The 20146-nt window shown below is 41.2% G+C and overlaps 1 protein-coding gene across 21 annotated transcripts in view; it reads right to left on the bottom strand.

The window, feature by feature from the left end:
- DOCK9 (dedicator of cytokinesis 9) overlaps positions 1 to 20146 on the bottom strand; it is a 290719-nt gene that overhangs the window by 12491 nt on the left and 258082 nt on the right. For 8 of the 21 annotated variants that reach the window (XM_060636782.3, XM_060636787.3, XM_060636780.3 and 5 more), the window contains exons 45-50: positions 19956 to 20033; positions 18429 to 18535; positions 8148 to 8270; positions 7325 to 7438; positions 5599 to 5745; positions 657 to 867 (exon numbers count right to left, since the gene is read on the bottom strand). In XM_060636782.3, the coding sequence (XP_060492765.2) occupies positions 657 to 867; positions 5599 to 5745; positions 7325 to 7438; positions 8148 to 8270; positions 18429 to 18535; positions 19956 to 20033 (780 nt within the window). Of the gene's footprint in view, positions 1 to 656; positions 868 to 5598; positions 5746 to 6602; positions 6639 to 7099; positions 7106 to 7324; positions 7439 to 8147; positions 8271 to 18428; positions 18536 to 19955; positions 20034 to 20146 lie in introns of all 21 variants that reach the window. The other 13 variants (XM_060636789.3, XM_060636795.3, XM_060636796.3 and 10 more) reach the window with 4 other exon arrangements.

Here is a 20146-nt window from a genome sequence, read left to right as displayed (position 1 = left end):
AGGAGTATTCAAAGTAAGCATTAGATAAATGTTAAAATGAAATAGATATCTGGGGAAAGTTAACTAAGCCTGAAGGGCCCTTCCTTCTAGAAGCTTCTGGATCCCTTCCAGAGAACTCTTTACCTCAGCGTCCAGGCTAATGTCTGTATGGGATTCTGGAAGGTATTATGCTAAGCGAAATAAGTCAGTTAGAAAAAGAGATCATATGATTTCACTCCTAAGTGGAATTTGAGAAACTCAACAGATGAACACAGGGGAAGGGAAGGAAAAATAAGATGAAAACAGAGAGGGAGACAAACTATGAGACTTAAATACAGAGAACAAGCTGAGGGTTGCTGGAGGGGGTGGGGTAAATGGGTGATGGACATTAAGGAGGACACTTGTTGGGATCAGCACTGGGTGTCATATGTAAGAGATGAATCACTGGGCTCTACTCCTGAAGCCAAGACTGCACTGTATGTTATTTAACTCGAAAATATATTAATAAAAAAAGAAAAGCAAAGAAAAGAAAAGCAAAGAAAGGAAAAGAAAGGAAAAGAAAAAAGAGAAGAGAAAAGAGAAAAGAAAAGAAAAGAAAAGAAAAGAAAAGAAAAGAAAAGAAAAGAAAAAGGAGAAAAGAAAAGAAAAGAAGCAAAGAGAAGCCAGGGCAACGGTACCTGTCAATATGGTTCGCCGTTTGCACTGCTCCTCAACCCCACCCTGCCTTTTCCCGGTCTGAGTGAAGGGCATCTCAAACATGAAGCGGCGAATGTTATGAGATCTCTCAAATTCCGTTTTCCTTTCTTGCAATTCTTTTTCATCAAAGAATGGAATCACGTGAGTCACCTGGATGTATGCATACTTGGAATCCAGATCCTTAGGGTTGACCTTTAAGGGAATAAACAAAAGGGGAGATTCGTGCTATTTGAAGGACTCTTTCAAAGCATCCCTAAGCTTGTCTTTCCACTTCTTACTAATACAAGATTTGGAAAAGTTTAGAAAAGTGGGAAAAAAAATAGTACAACAAACACCCACATACCCACCACTTAGAACAATTGCTAATGCTTTGTTCAAGCATACACACACACACACACACACACACACACACACACGCACGCATACGTGGACGCACACTTACACATGTACATATAGACTTTTTGTTGTTGTTGTTGTTGTTGAACCATTTCAAAGTAAGTGGTATCCATCATGGCACTTCCACCAGCATCTCTTAAACAGGAGGACATTCTCCTCCATGATCATAATGTATATCATACCCAATAAAACTAACTTAATTCAACACCCAGTCCATTAAAGTTTCTCAAATGTCCCCAGAATGTTATTTATCACTATTTGTGTTTGAACCAGAATCTAATAAACGATCATATTTAATCTAAAATTCTCTACTTTTTTTTTTCTGACACTGAATTTTTTTTAAGACATCATGTTAGTTTTCTTGCTGAGTGACTCCCTGTCTGGATTTTCCTGCTGGCTTCCTGAACTGCATTTTTACATATTTGGCTTAGAGAGAAAAATGTTTATTTTAGTAATAATGTTTAATACCTAGAACCTCAAATTATAATTAATCCACAGATTATATGTAAATAGAAGTGGACGAATTAATACAGGTACAGACTAGTCTAAGACTAATCTAACCATAAGTTTAGCTCCTGATTAACTCAGCACATAAACGCTTTTAAAACTGCATTGCTACAATTCAATTAGCAGTGCTCTAACATCTGTGACGTGCTAGATAGAACATTAAACATAGATATTTCCCATACAAGCCCAATAGCTAATATATTAGGGAGACAAATGAATTTTGCACAAATGAATTGTATTTAAGCTTGTAGAGCAATAAAAGGGGAAGGGTGTGAAAGAAATGAGGGCAAAGAATTTGGAGACAATTCTGGAACTGGGCTGACAAATCAATGAGGCCAAGAAGGTTTTGCTTAAAAGCCTCTAGTTATCATGCGCCACTGTCCTCTCAACAGGAATGTTTGTGAAGAAAAATGAAAAATGGGTATGGACTTGCCTAAAACTTTGTAAGTTAAGAAAATACATAAAGTCATGAGTTATTAACTTCTATTTTAGAAATAGCCATCCGGCCAATCGCTACAACTGTGTTCAAACCTATGAAACGTGACTCTCCTTAGCAGAAGCAATGTAAAAGCAGTGGAAATGTACATGCTTGCCTAGTTCTCAGTGGTATTTCCCTAGTTGTCATTTCCGAAGTTGTACGTGCGAAACAGGAGCAACGGAGGACTGGTGTTTGGGGGAAGGGAAGAAGGTCGGGAAGGTGTTCCAGCTGCTACAAGGACAGCGGATTGAGGGGGAAGAAGAATGCACATGAGGGTCCCGAGGAGAGGTTGTCACGTTGAAGCCACAGCTTGACACAGACAAAGGTTTCAGTTTCAGAGAAAGAGGCAAATTGGACCTGGGTAGTTCGGTTTAGGAAAAAAGTAGGCCTTCAAAAGGTCGTGTTAAGGGTTCTGGTTAAAAACAGACCAACAATGTGTGTTTATCCCTTTCCTTCACGCAACTCTCTGGTATAGAATTCACCTGTGAGGACCAAGGAACGAGGACAGAAGACAGCAGTGGGTGAGAGAGTTTAATGAATTTCTGGAAGGCAGGTGCAAGGAGGTGTGTTACCCAATGTGGCAGAGACACCATTTTCCCACGCAGGTGGGGCAAGGAAGGTTTCTGAGGAAAACGGCACCTGGTGATGACAGAGGTTCTAATCTAAGTTCCCACAGAGGGATAACCAGTGAGTCAGGGTATCTCTCTGAAGCTTGCTGCTATGGACTGAACGTCTGTCCCCTCCAAATTCATAGGGTGAAATCATTTTTTTTTACAGATTATTTATTTATTTTGAGAGACAGAGAGTGAGAGAGCACAAGTGGAGGAGGGGCAGAGAGAGAAGGAGGGGAGAGAATCCCAAACAGGCTCTGCACCACCAGCACAGAGCTGCACAGAGCCCACCATCAGCACAGAGCCCAACTCGGGGCTCAAACTCACGAACCGTGAGATGGTGACCTGAGCTGAACCAAGAGTCAGATGCTTAACCAGCTGGGTCACCTAGGCGTCCCTCATAGGGTGAAATCTTAACCTCCAGTGTGATGGCACTGAGGCAGGAGGTGACCAGGTCATGAGGGCAGAGCCCCCATGAATGGGATTCATGCCCTTCTAACAGGGGTCCCACAGAGACCCCTCACCCCCTCCACCATGTGAGGACACAGGGAGGAGATACTCATCTGTGAACCAGGAAGGAGGACCTCACCAGACACAGAAACTGCTGGTGTCCTGACCTAGGCTTTCCCAACCACCATAACTATGAGAAATTCGTGTTGTTGATAAGCTGCTCAGTCTGCGGTGTTTGTTACATCAGCCCGAATGCACTGATGCCCATAAGGGACCAGCAATAGGATTCGGGTGGCCAGGAGAGGTGTGGGGTGGAAATCAGGGTGAGCATCAAAGTCTATTTGGAGTGGTGAGGCCCCAGGTTCCCTTCCATTATCCCTGCTGCACAAGAGAGGAGAGGTTGTTCCTTAGAGGAAGTGGTCTGGAAGAAGTCTAAAGGGGTCCACCAGTTTCAGTGGAAACTGGGGGCAAAGTATGAAGTGGAATACGGGACAAGCAGGTCGAAGCCTGCGGGCTGAATGTGGGACCTTCAGCCCTTGCCGGTCTCCTGAAACCAGAATCCAGTAATACCTGTTTCCTTGTCCTCTCTACCACTTAGACAGGAGACGGAAAACTCTTCGCTGGAGAAAATGTAGGCCCTCAAGGAAACAGATTTCAGAGACTAGGGACTCCAAAGCAGGGCTCAGGAAGGAAAATGAAGTAGGGAGTCTCCAAAAGGGTGAACTTAGAAAGATATAGAGCTTATCACTGTTGAAACTGAGCAGGACATTTTTATTTGCTTAATATTTAATATTTATTTTTATTATTTTTATTTATCTTTTTATAAAAGTTTATTTTAGTTTTGAGGAAGAGAGAGGGAGGGACAGGGAGGGAGGGAGAGGGAGAATCCCAAGCAGGCTCCACGCCAACAGTGCAGAGCCCAATGTGGGGCTCGATCTCATGAGCTGGGAGACCACGCTCTGAGCCGAGATCAAGAGTTAGACGATTAACCGACTGAGCCACCCAGGCGCCCCTATTTTTATTATTTTTAAATTGAAGTATAACTGACATACAATATTACATTAGTTTCAAGCATACAACATAGTGATTCAACATCTCCATACCTCACGCTGTGCTCACCGTGAATGCAGCTACCGTTTGTCATCACGCAACACTATTACAGTGTCATTCGACTTTATTTCCTATGCTGTGTCTTTCACGAGTTCTCCACTCCATAACTGGGAGCCCACATCTCCTACTCCCCTTCACCCATTCTGTCTGTCCCTCCACTCCCCTCCCTTCCGGCAACCATCAGTTTGTTCTCTGAACTTATAGGTCTGACTCTGTTTTTTGTTTGTTTATTCATTTGGTTGGTTTTTTAGATAGCAGGAGGACATTTTTTTTTTTTTTTTTTTTTTAATTTTTTTTTCAACGTTTTTTATTTATTTTTGGGACAGAGAGAGACAGAGCATGAACGGGGGAGGGTCAGAGAGAGAGGGAGACACAGAATCGGAAACAGGCTCCAGGCTCCAAGCCATCAGCCCAGAGCCTGACGCGGGGCTCGAACTCACAGACCGCGAGATCGTGACCTGGCTGAAGTCGGACGCTTAACCGACTGCGCCACCCAGGCGCCCAGCAGGAGGACATTTTTAATGCAAAAAACAGGAGCTCTATCTTGGCCTGAATTTCAGGAAGCAAAGGGATACCGACCTTCCTGGAGATATCCTGAAGCCAGTGTGGAACACATACTCACATACACACACCCCCCTGCCACATACACATACACACATACATACATGCACACACACATATATAGATACATACACATATACACACACACATACACACGTACATAGAAACGTGTACTTTCTCAAAGGGTCTTTGTAAGAGCAATACAGCAGAGGACAGCCTTCCTAAATAGAAAGTAGATCTCAATCCTACAAATGTGCTGGCTAGTTAGGTCCTTCCTTGATCTACCTATCTGCTTGTCCATCTGTCCATCATCATACTGAAATGGTATATCAGATGTTAATTATTTTGTAAAAGAATATCTTTTTAAAATCATGAAATATTTACTTAATGATGGACATCTGGAAAGCACAGAAAGCTATCAAGAAGAAAAAAAATTATACTTGCCACTCAAGGCCAACTATCCTTTAAAAAAATTTTTTTTAAACATTTATTTATTTTTGAGAGACAGAGCAAGTCAGAGCACAAGTGGGGGAGGCACAATGAGGGGACACAGATTCCAAAGCAGGCTCCAGGCTCTGAGCTGTCAGCACAAGGCCTCATGCGGGGCTCAAACTCACGAACCGCGAGATCATGACCTGAGCTGAAGTCGACGCTTAACTGACTGAGCCACCCAGGCGCCCCTCAAAGCCAACCATTCTTAACTTTTCCTGTTTTTTTCCCCCATCTACATTTATGAACATACATGATCAAGCATACATAATCAATCAATACAATATCTTGACTATGAAACATTTCCAAACATGCTCATACCTTGCCAGAATCCTGTATCATTTTCACATTTTCAGAACCAAATTTATCTGAGTAAAGTTTAAGGAGTCTCTGGGAAATTTCTGACAGAGGCGTGAGTTTGGGTTCTTTGTAAATATACTCTTTTCCATCTTCATCTTCAAAGAATCCCTGTGACATAAAGCACAATTAGAGCTGTTCCCAGGTATAGCCCCAGGCTTACCACCCAGGAAGGGTTCTTGTGTTATAGGGGTTAAAAAAAAAAAAAGGTGGGAGGGAATGATTCTAAAATAAAGTCCTACTTAAACAGGCTTTCTGAATAGGAAGGAAAATGATAATAATGTGAAATCAGGTTGCAAAGATAAAAAGAAAACACAAAACTGCAAACTCATTCAAGAATGCTGTCATTAAGTGTTGAGTGAAATGAAAGATTGGGGACTCGAGACTGTTCTCTCATGATCTAATGATGGGATTCAAGCCTGTTTCACATTCCCAAGAAGCAGAGCTCACTATGAAATGATTCGGCAGGAAATGTACACACCTCCCATCTCATGCCTCCCCCATTTTCACAGGATTTTACGGCATAAACAGAAACATTCCAGTCTGGAGCAGCTCTGGCAAACGTTGTGGCAAACGTTACCTGAAGTTTGTATAAATTCTAGTTTGCTTTACTTATGAGAAAAATATGAAAGGGCTGGAGCATGGCATGAGCAAAGATTTTCATTATCACCAGTTGATTATCATGTGGTTTAGCACCAATCATGTCTGCTGAACACAGCAAGGCTTAGAATTGCATGGGAAGTGAAAAAGGTTGAAAATTTTAAAGTCCAGATTGGGGTTAATACTTGAAATTAAAAAAAAAAAAAAGTTTCTCGTCTAAAAATAAAAGAGAGAAAATGGTGCAAAAAACACAGTATATTAAAAAAAAAAATGCAGGCTAACATGAGACAAATAACACCCACATCAAACTAGTGTAGATGCAGTAATTTTACTACATTACTTGCTTTTTAAGCATTTACTGTAATTACCTCCACATCTGTTTCACTGTCTGTAAACTGGTATTGCTATAAAGTTATAAAAGACAATAACAGGATAAATTGAAGGTTATATAGTGCTCACAGAAAACCACACACCCTAAATAAATGGATTATAATTTATATCATTTAATCATGTTAGAGACTTTGGAGGTTAAATTCTCAGTTAAATTTAAATAAACCCTTTTATACAGGGCTTCTGAAATATTACAACAGTAAATATACTTGTGGAGATATTATATTACAAAATGTAGAGATGCACAGGGAACAAAGGAAACCAGAAAGTCTTAATTTTGATTTTAAAACATGCAGTGTAGATGTGTAAGGAAACAAGTGATTTATTTCTGTAAATGGAATAAAATGTTAATTTTTTTTTTTTTGGAGTTTGTAATGATTGGACAGATATACATACAGACTTGAAAAGGAAACTTGCAAGTCACACGGAAGTACCAAAGATGCCACTAAAAATGTCTTATGGAGGGAGAACTTACCGCTGCCTTAAGAAAGTAATAAAGAAAAGACAGGAAGAAAGAAAAAAAGCAGAAAGTTTACTACTGAGGAAGATAAGAACCATACTAAATATGACAAATTCATCAAATTAGCATTTATAGAAAACAGAACACTTACAAAATACAACTTTATAGAATTAAAAAACAAACAAACAAAAAAACCCAAGGATTTAGAAGGACGGTCTGCGGAACAGAGAGGATCCTCACCTGTCCAAAGAAGGCCACTCGGAAATATGTCCCCAGGAGCCTGCGGCCAGAGTGCATGACCTCAGTTACTTTGCTGTAGGCCCGGTGTAGTGTATCATACAGATGGGCTAGCCTCTGGAAAACAGGACAAAAAACCCATTTCTTCCCACTTGTAACTAGTAGGATCAATTGTAAAATAATTAAATGAGAATGAATAAGTAAAAATTCCTTGGACTTGAGTAAAAGAAACAAAAACAAACAAAAAACCAAAAGACCAAAAACCAATGGTAATGCACAATGGTAATGACCATTTTTTCGATTACCATGTTTTCTACCCAGAAAGCCACCTTGCGTACCAAGGACCCATCGAATCTCCACATTGTGGTAAGCAACTTGTTTTCAAGTTAATGTGACATGTTGGAGATGGTAGAGCCCTACGATGACATTTTTAGTCTCTGCTTTTCCTACTTTCTTTGATAAGCTCAAAGAAGCTGGACAACTCCCCACCCTGCACCCCCCCAGCCCAGGAAGGATGACAGGGACACCGGCTTTCCATGCAGGGGAGCAAGGAAGAGCTCTGAGGAAGAAGGCACCTGATGATCATAAAACTCTGTTCTTGGCAACCTTTCAAAAGTAGAGTGCCACAGTTACCAATCCTTGTTTTTTGAGATTTGGTGTCGTATAATGGCTTGAGGGTGGTGACCTCCAGCATCACACAGAGGGTCAGAGGCCACATGGTCATCTCTGACTGGGGTCTGCTTGCTCTCTTTGCATACAAGAAGGTCTGGGTATATGTGTTGTCCCACCGTCCTCTCAAAGAGGAAGAAACAAACCACTCTGATACCTCAAAATCTCTCCGCTTCTCATAAATGGGGATGATGAGTTTATAGATGTCAGCGATTAGCTCATAGCGTTCAGCCTTCCAGAGTCCATCTGCACACTGCTCTAGAAGCTCCATAAGTACATCCTGATCAAAGAAGAAGGCCACCGGCCAGAGAACAGTGTTACAGGAAACATGACATTTTATTCTTTGCAGAATGCTTAACCGGTTAAGAGGGTTAGGAAGAAAATTTCAAAACACATAATATTTCTAAACACTAACTTCCACACTTGTTATAGCTCATCACTATGCTCTTTTTCTAAAAAAATTTTTTATGTTTATTTTTGAGAGAGAGAGAAAGAATGCGAGCAGAGGAGGGGTAGAGAGAGAGGGGGACAGAGGATTCGAAGCAGGCTCTGGACTGACAGCAGAAAGCCTGATGTGGGGTTCAAACTCACAAAAAGTGAGATCATGAACTGAGCTGAAGTTGGATGCTTAACTGACTGAGCCCCCCAGATGCCCCACTATGTTCTTTAATGAGCCATTTTTCAGTCATTTACAAGCAGAAATGCAGGGTCACAATGTATGACCGTGTAATAGTTAATACCATGGGAAAAACTGACATTGATCACTTCACACAGTCTCTCAATTTTTGTTGAGTTCTCTTTTTATAATTAGAATTTCAATTTTTTTCCTTTCTGAGAAACAATGACAATGCTGAAACACAAAGTTATTTAACTGTGGCTTTAAACCCAATTAGACACCTCAGAGCAATTTAGTAATGGCACGTAGTGGGCATGATGCCTGCCACACCAACATCCTTTCCTCCTTTCCTTGGAAGTTTCTACCTACTGGAGTTTGGGTAGTCAGCCCACCTCTATTAAAGTCCTTGAACTTTGAAGGAAGCTAACACTTGCCATGACACAAGGGCTGGGGCATGTGGCTCAGGTGTAAACTAATCAGCATAAATCTACTTCCTGGCCACACTGTTTCATTTTAAATATATTTTTTTAATGTTTATTTCTGAGACAGAGAGAGAGAGAGTAGGGTAGGGTAGAGAGAGGGAGACACAGAATTTGAAGCAGGCTCCAGGCTCTGAGCTGTCAGCACAGAGCCTGACATGGGGCTCGAACTCAGTGACAGTGAGATCATGACCTGAGCCGAAGTCGGACACTGAACCGACTCAGCCACCTAGGTGCCCCTTGGCCACACTGTTTACAAAGTGGACATGGGACCTAAACAGACCAATCAGGGTGAATCTTAGGACTGAAGTGAGAGAAGTTTTCTCACCAGCCCAGACAGGAGAGGCGGCAGGGAACATGACAGGGGCTGACATCCATTTCATGGCCAACCAGGGGCCCGTCTGCCTTAGTAACACAGTGGAGAGCTCCCCCTCCCTCCCAAAACAACTATGTCATAGATAACTGTAAAACATTTGCATCGATTGCTGTCAATCTCTCTGTAATTTCCTAATGGAAGACAATTTACTTGATCTTTATTATTTAAGCCCATTTGAGTGGGGTTTCATGAATGATGTTGAGCAAATTTTCATGTGCTTATCTGTCATCTGTATAGCTTTGGCAAAGTGTCTATTCAAATCTTTGACTCTTTTTTCCACTGGATTATTATTATTGACTTTTGAGAGTTCTTTACATATTTTGCATAAAAGTCCTTTACCAGACATGTCTGTACTTTTCTCCCAATCTGTAGTTTGTGTCTGGAATTTCTGATCAGTGTCTTTTGAAGAGCAGAGGTTTCTAATTCTGATGAAGTTCAATGTATCAAGTTATTCTTTTCTGGATTGTGACATATTATATTGAAGAAATTTCTAACACAAGTTGGCAAAGATTTTCTCCTATGTTTTCTTCCAGAAGTTTAATAGTTTCACATGTAAGTTTATGACCCATGAAGTAATTTCTGAATATAGTATAAAGTATGGATCAATTTTTTTATACAAATGTCCTATTGTTCCAACACCATTTGATGAAGACTATCCTTTCTTCATTGAATTGCCTTTGAATCCTTATCAAAAGTCAAATGGACCGTATGTGTGTGAATCTATTTCTGGTTCCCCTATTTTGTTCCATTGATAGAGGTGTCCATCCTTGTGCCATTCAATACCACAGTTTTGATTACTACTACAGCTTTAGAGAAGGGTGTCTCCACAGTGACAGTAATGATATTTTGAGCCACACAATTCCTTGTTCTGGGGGTCTGTCCTGTGCACTACAGAATCTATGGCAACATCAAAAGCCTCTACCTACTAGATGCCAGTAGCAGTACCCTCTCCTTTCCCCCTTTCCCCTAAATGTGACATTAAAAACGTTTCTAGCTACAAATTACCAAAAGTCCCCTGGGAGATGGGGACAAAATGATCCCAATTGAGAACTAATGCTAATTTACAATAACCTTAAAAGTCAGATAGTATGACTCGTTGAATTTTTTCAAAACTGTTGTGGCTAGTCTCTTCCTTTGCTTTTCCATATACATTTTGAATCCATTTTGTTAATTTCTACCAAAACTCCAGATGGGAGTTTGATCAGAACTGCTCTGAATCCATAAATCAGTTTAGGGAGAATTGATAACAATATGGAATCTTCCACTCCATATATTTAGGTCTTTCATTTTTTTCATCACTGTTTTGTAGTGTTTAGCATAGAAACCTATATAGATTTATATCTAAGTTTTTGATGTCATTATAAATAGTAATGTTTTTTAATTTTGAGGGTTTCTTTCAAGGAAAGTGCTTTACTGAGTAAGATTTAAAGTCATCCAGCACACCTGTTTGTAGGAATAATATAAAACAATCACTGATAGGTGAAACCATGGTATAAGAATCTCTAAATGTGAAAAAGGTTGAATGCTTTTTGAATATTGATCTTGTATCCTGTTATCTTGTTAAACCCAATGTTAGTAATTTTTTTTGTAAATTCTTTGGGATTTTCTCTGTCACAAAGACAACCGTATCTAATATGAATATAGGCAGTTTTATTTCTTTTTCTTGCCTTATTGCACTGGCTAGGACATCCAGCACGATGTTGAATAGGAGTGTTGCAAAAGCAGATATTCTTGTTTTGTTTCCAATTTTAGGGAAAAGCTCTCGGTCTTTCACCACTAAGTATAATGTTAGCTGCCGGATTTTTGTAGATAATCTTTTTTATTTTTATTTTTGAGAGAGACAGGGACAGAGCGCGAGCTGGGGAGGGGCAGAGAGAGAGAGGGAGACACAGAATCCAAAGCAGGCCCCAGGCTCTGAGCTGTCAGGACAGAGCCCGAAGTGGGGCTCAAACCCATGGACTGTGAGATCATGACCTGAGCTGAAGTTGGCTGCTTAACCAACTGAGCCACCCAGGTGCCCTGTAGATAATCCTTTTTAGGTTGAGGAAGTTCTTTTCTCTTCTTAGTTTTGTTGTTTCTTTTTAGACCATGAATGGATGTTGAATTTTTTCAAATTATTTATCCACATCTATTGAGATGATCATACAGTTTTCTTTATTTATTCTGTTAATATAGTGAATTATATTGATTGGTTTTCCAATGTTGAGCCAACAGTGCAATCCTAGGGCAAAGCCCACTTGGTCATGCTTTATTTTTCTTGTTTCTATATTGCTAGATTAAATTTGCTAATATATCTCTTAAGGCCAGTTGCCTTTACACATGTTTGTATCCTCTATTATACTGTAAATGAAGGGTAGGACCTATGGTTTTCACTAGTAATCTAATGTTTCACTTCAGGCCTAATGCCAACAGTTAACAGACCCAAAGAAAATAAATACATTTAAAGTAGTTGCGAATCAATTTACCAGAAAGTAATGTTGGACTTAAAAAAAAAATCTTTAAAGCAAGACATTTACCTCTTCTGTCATGTTTACAACATACAAATCGTAAAACTGTCATCAGTGTGACGAAACTCTGAGCCAGTGCTTATAAAGAGGTATACCAGTTGCCTCAAACTTTTGTTGCAGGTCTTTTAACTGCAAACATTAAATATTGTCTAGTAACTACGGTACTAGTACTAGTATGTAGTACTATGTTACTACATAGTAACAGCTATAGACAAAGAAGAAATCAGAAAAGGTTCTAACTCCCTCTCTTCCCCTTGTGCATTAGAGTTGCACAATAGAGTTTTTGGGTAATCTCCTGTACCAAATTCCCCAGACTGGGAGACTAAGATTTGAATACTGTTCTTACTCCTGTTTAGTCAAACTGGAAACATACAGAAAATTTAATAACGATGAAACCTGAATTCAAGCAGCGTATCAATGGACAGCTGAGTTAATGATGGAAAAATCTGTCATATTTGGTTAAAAAAGATGGACTTCAACCAGGGAAACTCTCTAGAATGGTTGGAAAATGGGAACATTTGATAAAGTGAATAGAGCTTAGTAAATAATTGAAGTAAGTATCACAATCTGATGGCAACCGGCAATTAGAAAATAACATGCCATTGGGGCGCCTGGGTGGCTCAGTTGGTTGAGCGACTAACTTTGGCTCAGGTCATGATCTCACAGTTTGTGAGTTCCAGCCCCGTGTCGGGCTCTGTGCTGACAGCTCGGAGCCTGGAGCCTGCTTCGGATTCTGTGTCTCCCTCTCTCTCCGCACCTCCCCCACTCATGCTCTGTTTCTGTCTCAGAAATAAATAAACATTTAAAAAAATTAAAAAAAAAAAAGAAAATAACATGCCATCAATTTTTTATATGCTACTGGATGTTATTTTATCTTTTATTTCTGATTCAGGAGGCAGATCTGTAGTTTATCACTCTGATATCAGTTATTATTACAAAGAAATGGTGATATGTACTATAAAAGCAAAGTCTATATAGATTTTACTCAAAAACAAACTAAAAATGGTTTCTATAAAAAAAAGATAAGTCCTCTCATTAAAATAGAGTGTGGATTACTGAACATCAAAGTTTAATTTAGTCAGGTAAATTATTCAAGCCAATGTCAAGTCTACAAATACCTAGACATTTATAGACATAGTATTTTGAGTAGGAATAACCAGTAAGAAAAAAAAAAAAGAAAAGAAAGAACCAGTAATCATAGATAGTTCATTTGGAAAGACCATATGTCAATACAAAATTGTAGAGTCATAGAAACTATGATGTCATAGTAATTAAACACTGGGACATATATGAGTAATAGTTTCAATATAATTCCATGTATTAATTTACTTAGGATTCTCAGCAATCACAGCACCTGAAAACCAGAACTAATCCAGACAATGGCTGGACAGTGATGACCTTGAAAGGTGGTTATACAGAAAGCCTAATGGTTTTATCACCTCGCTTAAAATTTAAATGCCAAGATATATCTTCTAAATTGCCAATCCACGCAAAGAAGTGTAAGTAATTACTGGTTGGAAAAAAAATCCTCAATGAACTTAATGCATCTGGAAAGCTCACTTTTTATGTTATTAGACTGACCTTAAGAAGATCTCAGTACCCTAAGCTCATAAGCCACTGAGACAGCTGTTTAAAATGTAATTAGCCAGTTCCGTTTTTAAGTGTGCCATAGCAATGCAACTGAGGTCACCGAGGACCTGTCTGTCTGGTGGAATTAGCACACTAATGCTGTGTATGGGGGTGTGCGTGCACAAAAAAGCCTATAGTAGCCTGTGTATGTGCAGCATATTTAAACGTTTTCATTTAAATGTCACTTGTTCCATCTGGCATTAATTTAATCTAATCATAATTCCTATGAAACTAAATGTTGTCCCTATTATCTGCCATTTAGAAAGAAAGTAAATGCATGACTGGGCTTGAGCAATGGCATAATTCATGGCTTAATTCACATCTCCACCATATTATTCTTCTCAAGTTACAGTTGAGAATCCCTTACAGCAGAATAATCACTTGGGATGCTTGTTAAAATACAGATTCCCAAAATAAACAAACCCAAACTAAAACCAAACCAGATTTCAGACACCACACCCACCCACCGAATATGGGGATTAGCAGAGCAGGGGAGCTTGGGAATCTAAGTAATTTCTAACTAAGCACACTAAAATTTGAGGGCCACTGTACCAGGTGAAGCCTTCTGAGGCAGGTACATCAGTTATACATCCTCAAGCTAACACATGGCACAGAGCTAGTTTATAGAATGAATCAATGTACGTAAATATAGAAATTTCCATGGGGAGCTTGAGTGGCTCAGCCAACCGAGCTGACTCTTAATTTTAGTTAAGCATCCAACTCTTCACTTTGGTTCAGGTCACGATCTCAATGTTCGGAAGTTTGAGCCCTGCATCAGGCTCTGTGCTGACAGCGTGGAGCCTGCTTGGGATTCTCTGTCTTCCTTTTCTCTGCCTCTCCCCTGCTCTCTCTCTCTCCCTCCCCCACCCCCAAAATAAAATAAATTAAAAATTAGAAATTTCCAGGTCACAAAGAACTCAGACAACTTCTAGCTGAGACTGTAAGGGACTGTGGTTTTGGTGTTTCTCCTCAATGGGAAGAAAGCATCACACGCAGTCCGGTGTCCCAGGGCAGGGACCATACCTTGCTCACACTGCTATCTCCAGTACTCTGTTCAGTGCCAAGGAAGCTCGGTAAATATTTGCAAAATGAAGCGGGACATATACATCCTGGTGTGAGCCAAGGGTAGAGCAATTAGACAAGTTGCATGGGTGAAGTTCACCAGTCACTACTGCAATGACCTGAAGGACTACAAAAGTGCCTCCACGGATATTGATTTTGGGGTTACAAAGAAATTTCAACAAGTGGGCAACTGGTCAGGATGAACTGTATTTTCTATTTTCCCTTCTAGAGTCCCTCTTGGCCCTGTCCTTCCTCGCTCTGTGCTTTGGGAGGTCAAAGCACCAGACCGCTGGCCTGCATGCTGGGCTCCCTGTCCTCTGCTCCTGGCTGAGTTCAGAACATGGAAGGCTCAGTAGAAGCCTAGAGGGCAGGAGGAGAGGGAGGATGGGGTGGCTATGCACTTGCCCCTCTCTGCCAGGGTGCAGGACTGAGCTCACCCCTAAAATTTGTCAGGTGCCCCCTCCATGTGGTTTCTCTCTCCTCCCCTGGCCCACAGGGTGTCGGGTGGTAAGCCGGCTGTTGCTCACCTCAAGGGTACTGAGATATTACTTACTGGTTTCTCTATACCCTGTCCAAACTTTTCAAAATAGTCCCTTTATTAGCCTTTCTTCAATGTCCTGAGTATGATACCTATTTCTTCATGGGATCCTGCATGAGGGATCCCCAAAACTTCACGGGCTGTGTGGAATTTTGACATCACAGGGGACTCGGAATTCTTCAATCTGTACGGACTCCAAATTGCATAACAGAATTGTAAACAGGATGGGATGTTTCTTTTTATCTAATCAAAAGCAGCTGGGAGGGAGTCTGCTCTTTAGATCAGAGTCCAGGAAGATGAACTGCGATCAATAAAAACCCATCTGTGGTCTGCTGCTAGGAGAACTGTGTATTTTTATGCAGCTCCAAGAAAATCCTATTAGGAGAGCATGAGGCATTTAAGTACATCTAATAACACAGATCAAAAGGGCAATGATCTTTATTAAGCTATATGTTACACCCCTATTCCCATCAGCTTTTCCCAAAACTCCTGGGAGAGAAATGTTCAACTTTCTCTTTTTCTTGAAATGTCCTGATAGCCAAAGCAAAAATGTGTGTGGCAACTTCTGTTTTCCTGGCTTTTAGAACGTTATTCTTGGGGTGCCTGGGTGGCTCAGTCAGTAAAGCCTCCGGCTTCGGCTCAGGTCATGATCTCACAGTTTGTGAGTTCAAGCCCCACGTCAGGCTCTGTGCTGGTAGCTCAGAGCCTGGAGCCTGCTTCCGATTCTGTGTCTCTCTCTCTTTCTGCCCCTCCCCCATTCATGCTCTGTCTCTCTGTCTCTCTTTCTCTCTCTCAAGTAAACAAACATTAAAAAAAATTTGTTCAGAACATGTTATTCTTTCAACTCCCAGCTAGTTTCAGTCTTGATGTGCAGGGGTTGCACACGACTTTATAACCCCACCAAGTCATACCCTAATCATTATAGATCGTCACGTACTATGGACCTTGTTAAATATTTACCAACTTTATGCTTCAAGGACAGGGTGGAAAATCCATATTCTGGAAATAATTGATAAAGTTACCCCCTCACATGTTTAGTTATCAGACTGGATGCCATTCACAAATTTCCTCAGGAAAGCCTGCACATGATTTCCTAGGCTGATTCCCTTGCTGGCAGTGACTACTCCAGCCTGATACTTAGTCAGATGGGCTGACCTGAGCTTCATTTATCATCCCCGCGGGACAGGTTACTGAGAACTGTTTACTTTCAACTCCTTAGTTGTTCGTGGCATAGTTGCTTTCCTTACCAAATTCTAAACAAAATGCTGGACTCCAGAGGTCTGTTTAGGCACGGGGGACAAGGGTGCTTTCTGCAAGGAGACAATACATTCAAGCCTCTTCTCAGAGAAGAACCCAGTCAAACACCTTGAAGGAGGAGTTCAAAGCCAAGAGCGTGCAAGCCTTATTACCTCAGTGACAGGTCACACACTTCAGAGCAAAAATTAAAAATTACCTTTTGTCCAGACACTTCAAGGTAGAGAGGCAGCTGAACTATTAACGCCATGTAATAACTGGCCTTTTTTTTGTTGTTGCTGTTTTTTTTTTTTTTTTTAATCCTTCGGGCTACTCAGAAAACTTTATTGTGGTTAAAGTTATTTTAATATTTACATGTGAAATGCATTCAATATATTATCTTTCTTTTTCATGCTTACTTTTTAATTGAGAGGTTCATTTGAGACCAATTTAGGACAGTGGTTCTTAAACTCTGGGGGCTTAAGACCCCTTTATATATCACTGAAATTATTGAGAATTCCTTAAAAATTACTGAGAACTTTTATGTATATGGGTGTTATCTGTCAATATTTACATATATTATATGGACTGGAAACTGGAAAATGCTAAAAGATTTATTAATTTAATTAAAATAATAAACCTATTCTATGTTAATGAAAAAATAACATTTTTTATGAAAAAAATTTCACCCCTCCCCCCCAAAAAAAATTAGGGGAAAAAGTAGCACTATTTTACGTTTTTGCAACTCTCTTTAACATCTGATGTCATAGGAGAAACCTGAATTCTCATATTTGCTTCTGCTTTCAATCTGTTCAATATGCTGTTCTGGACGATGTATACAAAGAAAGTCCAGCCTCACACACACATCCAGTTGGAAAAGGAAGGACCTCAAAGACTTCCTAAAAGGTCCGGGGTTCCCTCAACCACACTTTGAGAACTGACTCAAAGTGTGATCTGCTAACATGTCCTGGTTAATGTCACTGAGGATGTCTGATCATGGCTCTACTTACTGGGCAAGAACACGATTAAAAGTCATAATATTAATCGTAGGACCTCCACATCATAAAAACAAGTACAACAGAGGAAGAATGTATTTCTTTCTTTCTCTGTTCTTTCTCTCTACATGAAGAAACAGACAATTTTATTTTTCTTTATTTAAAAGACAGGCAGGATCAACTAGCTTTCCCTTGACTGTTTCATTCTGTCCTGAGCTGAGGAGAGGCGGGCACACATGAAAAACCTTTCTGGCAGACATTGATCAAAGAGGAAATTCAGGGAACATAAGCAGACAACTGGCATTTGTTCAAATTCCTAGCTTTATTTCAAAGCTTTCTGGTTCCAGATAAGCGGCTGCAAGGTGATCCTGTTTTGGCAAGAAAATTACAGAAATTGCCATGATGATCTTAGGTCAAACTTTCTGATCTCTATTGGGGGTAGGACGGGGTGGTCTTCTTTACTAATGGTGAGAAGAATCCGGACTAAGGCACTCCAGTGGAGGCAGGGAACCAGGTCTGCTCTGCCCTGGAGCCCAGTCTGGCCTCTCATGGCTTTGAGTGTCTGTGGACATGGGGGAGAGGTCAGTGTCGGAGACACTGATTTAAAAGTCAGAGTGGCCGGTTAGTTCAGTTGGGCAGAGTGTGGTGCTAATAAAAGTCAGATTAAAATAGCAATAAAACCCATCAACTGGAGAAATTAATGGCTGGAAAGAATGAGAAACCTTCTGGTCAGAATACTGCACCTATTACCACAACTGTTTGAGCTCTCAGCTTCACTTCCCTCCTAAATGAGCTGCTCAAGCTCTTTCCAGAGACAAGGAGGAAATCCTAGATAGGGGGATGGCGTAGCTTTCGCTGCTCTGTGTCAGCCGTCTGAAGCATTATTTTGGTCAGAACGAAGTGTGCAGCCAGCAGCTGCCCAGAGAAAACCCTCGTGTGCAGAGCACAGCCGGCCCTGAGACACTCCATGACCCAACAAGCCCACGCTCGCCAAGGCGCTCACCTCGTTGAAATGGACGTCCTGCATTCCGACATCTTCCATCATGGAGGCCTCCTCGTCTATGTTTGGGGTAATGACCCTGAAAGCTGTGCATCCTTGTCTAAACATGCCTAGAATGGAGACAGCAGGGGAGAGAGCTGGTCACTGACCTGCAATTGGTTGGACCTGGAGGGCTTTCCCCGCCTGCCACGTTTCTGTGCTGAATGACACGACTGACTTTGAAACCTCTTATGTCTCAGGCTCCCATTCTCACAGGGAGCCACTGGGTACTTTTCATCTGCTTCCTCATAGTTCACCTCACCTCCCTCAATTCTTTGCTCATTTTAATTTTTCACCCACCTTTATTAAAATATATGTAATCCTTAAATAAACTGTAAATAAATGGAAACACATATTGGATCCAATTAATAGTTAAAAAAGTAACTTTAATTTGATTTGGTAAGATGGACCATGCTCAGATACCAAGAAAAATAAAGCCAAAGCCAATCAAAGTGAAACACAGGACTCAAAAAGGACTGTTTCCTTCAAGCTGTCACCTCCCCAACTCTGGCTGGGGGTAACCCAGAACTCAGATTAGAACTCGCTCTTCTCTTTCACAAAGCATTCTACCAAGATGTAACTCAAGAGCTGCAGCCATGAGTGGAGAGCTTGTCTTAGCTGGTTCCATATCTGCTGCCCGAGGGGTAAGGAGAGGCCTTCTTTCCTCCCCAAAACAGAAGAGCAGGAGCCCGTACAGCATGAATGCTTCAGGGGCCTGTGCACTCAGATTCTCTGGGGGAGACGGTAGAAGGCTGGAGCTGGGATAAACAACCGGGATAAGGATAAAGGCCTCAAGCGATAATGGCCCATTTGGGGCCTTCACTCAACTTGGGAGTCACTGGGGAAAAGTTCTGTGTCAGTTGGACAATGCCAGCTGGGCAAAGGTGATCAAGTACAGAAAGGACCTCAAATGTCTTTGCCACTCTATTTTGAGATCACTTTACAATAAAACAAAACAGAAGTCAAAACTTGAATGGAGACCTCCCCTAATTCAGAAAAAAGAGGAGTATAGAGTATTTTGAAATCAAGTCCCGAAAGAGTAGATTGTGACGTCAGGTATTTTTCTGCGACACGATGGTCAGGGTTTCGGAGCCATTCATGGGTTGTCTGAGGTCTCTGCCACTGTCCCACTGGAGACTTGCTCTTATTCTTTGGAGACAAAAGCTTCCCCTATGGCAAGCATTAATCTAGGAGCTTGAGGCTATGTTAATGTACAAAAAGCAAAACTAGAGAAGCCAACCACCCAGGTTTCCAGTAGAGAATACGTTTAAATATGCACCTCAGCTCCAGGGGGACAACTACAAGGGTGGCCCAAGTGCCTCCGGTCCTTGCACAGGAAGAGATTGCCATGGAAACCGGAGAGGAAAGGAAGGGAGGGAAGGAGAGCCGAGCCTATCCATGCAGCGTTGCAAGAGAAAACCCCCACACCTCTAAGTGTCATGTGGATGGGGCAGCGGGGGCCCTGGGGGCCGGGCCCACCCTCAGGCTCACCTCCCCGGCGCCTCCTCTGGCAGGTGCTGTGGCTGTAGGGGAAGAGGGGCAGCTCCGGACGGAGGGCTATGTCTGCTTCTAAACACGAGGAAATGTGTTACCTGACAAAAGGTCTCAACAGGAAATCATGCTAGTAGCAAGAGAATATGGAGCCCTTCTTTAATTTCTTTCTCGTTTGGGCTCTGATGTAG

Source organism: Panthera onca, chromosome A1 (assembly GCF_046562875.1).
Source record: "Panthera onca isolate mPanOnc1 chromosome A1, mPanOnc1 haplotype 2, whole genome shotgun sequence".
NCBI lineage: Eukaryota > Metazoa > Chordata > Mammalia > Carnivora > Felidae > Panthera > Panthera onca.
Note: the sequence above shows the minus strand (reverse complement) of the source record. Positions and strands in the feature narration are given on the sequence as shown.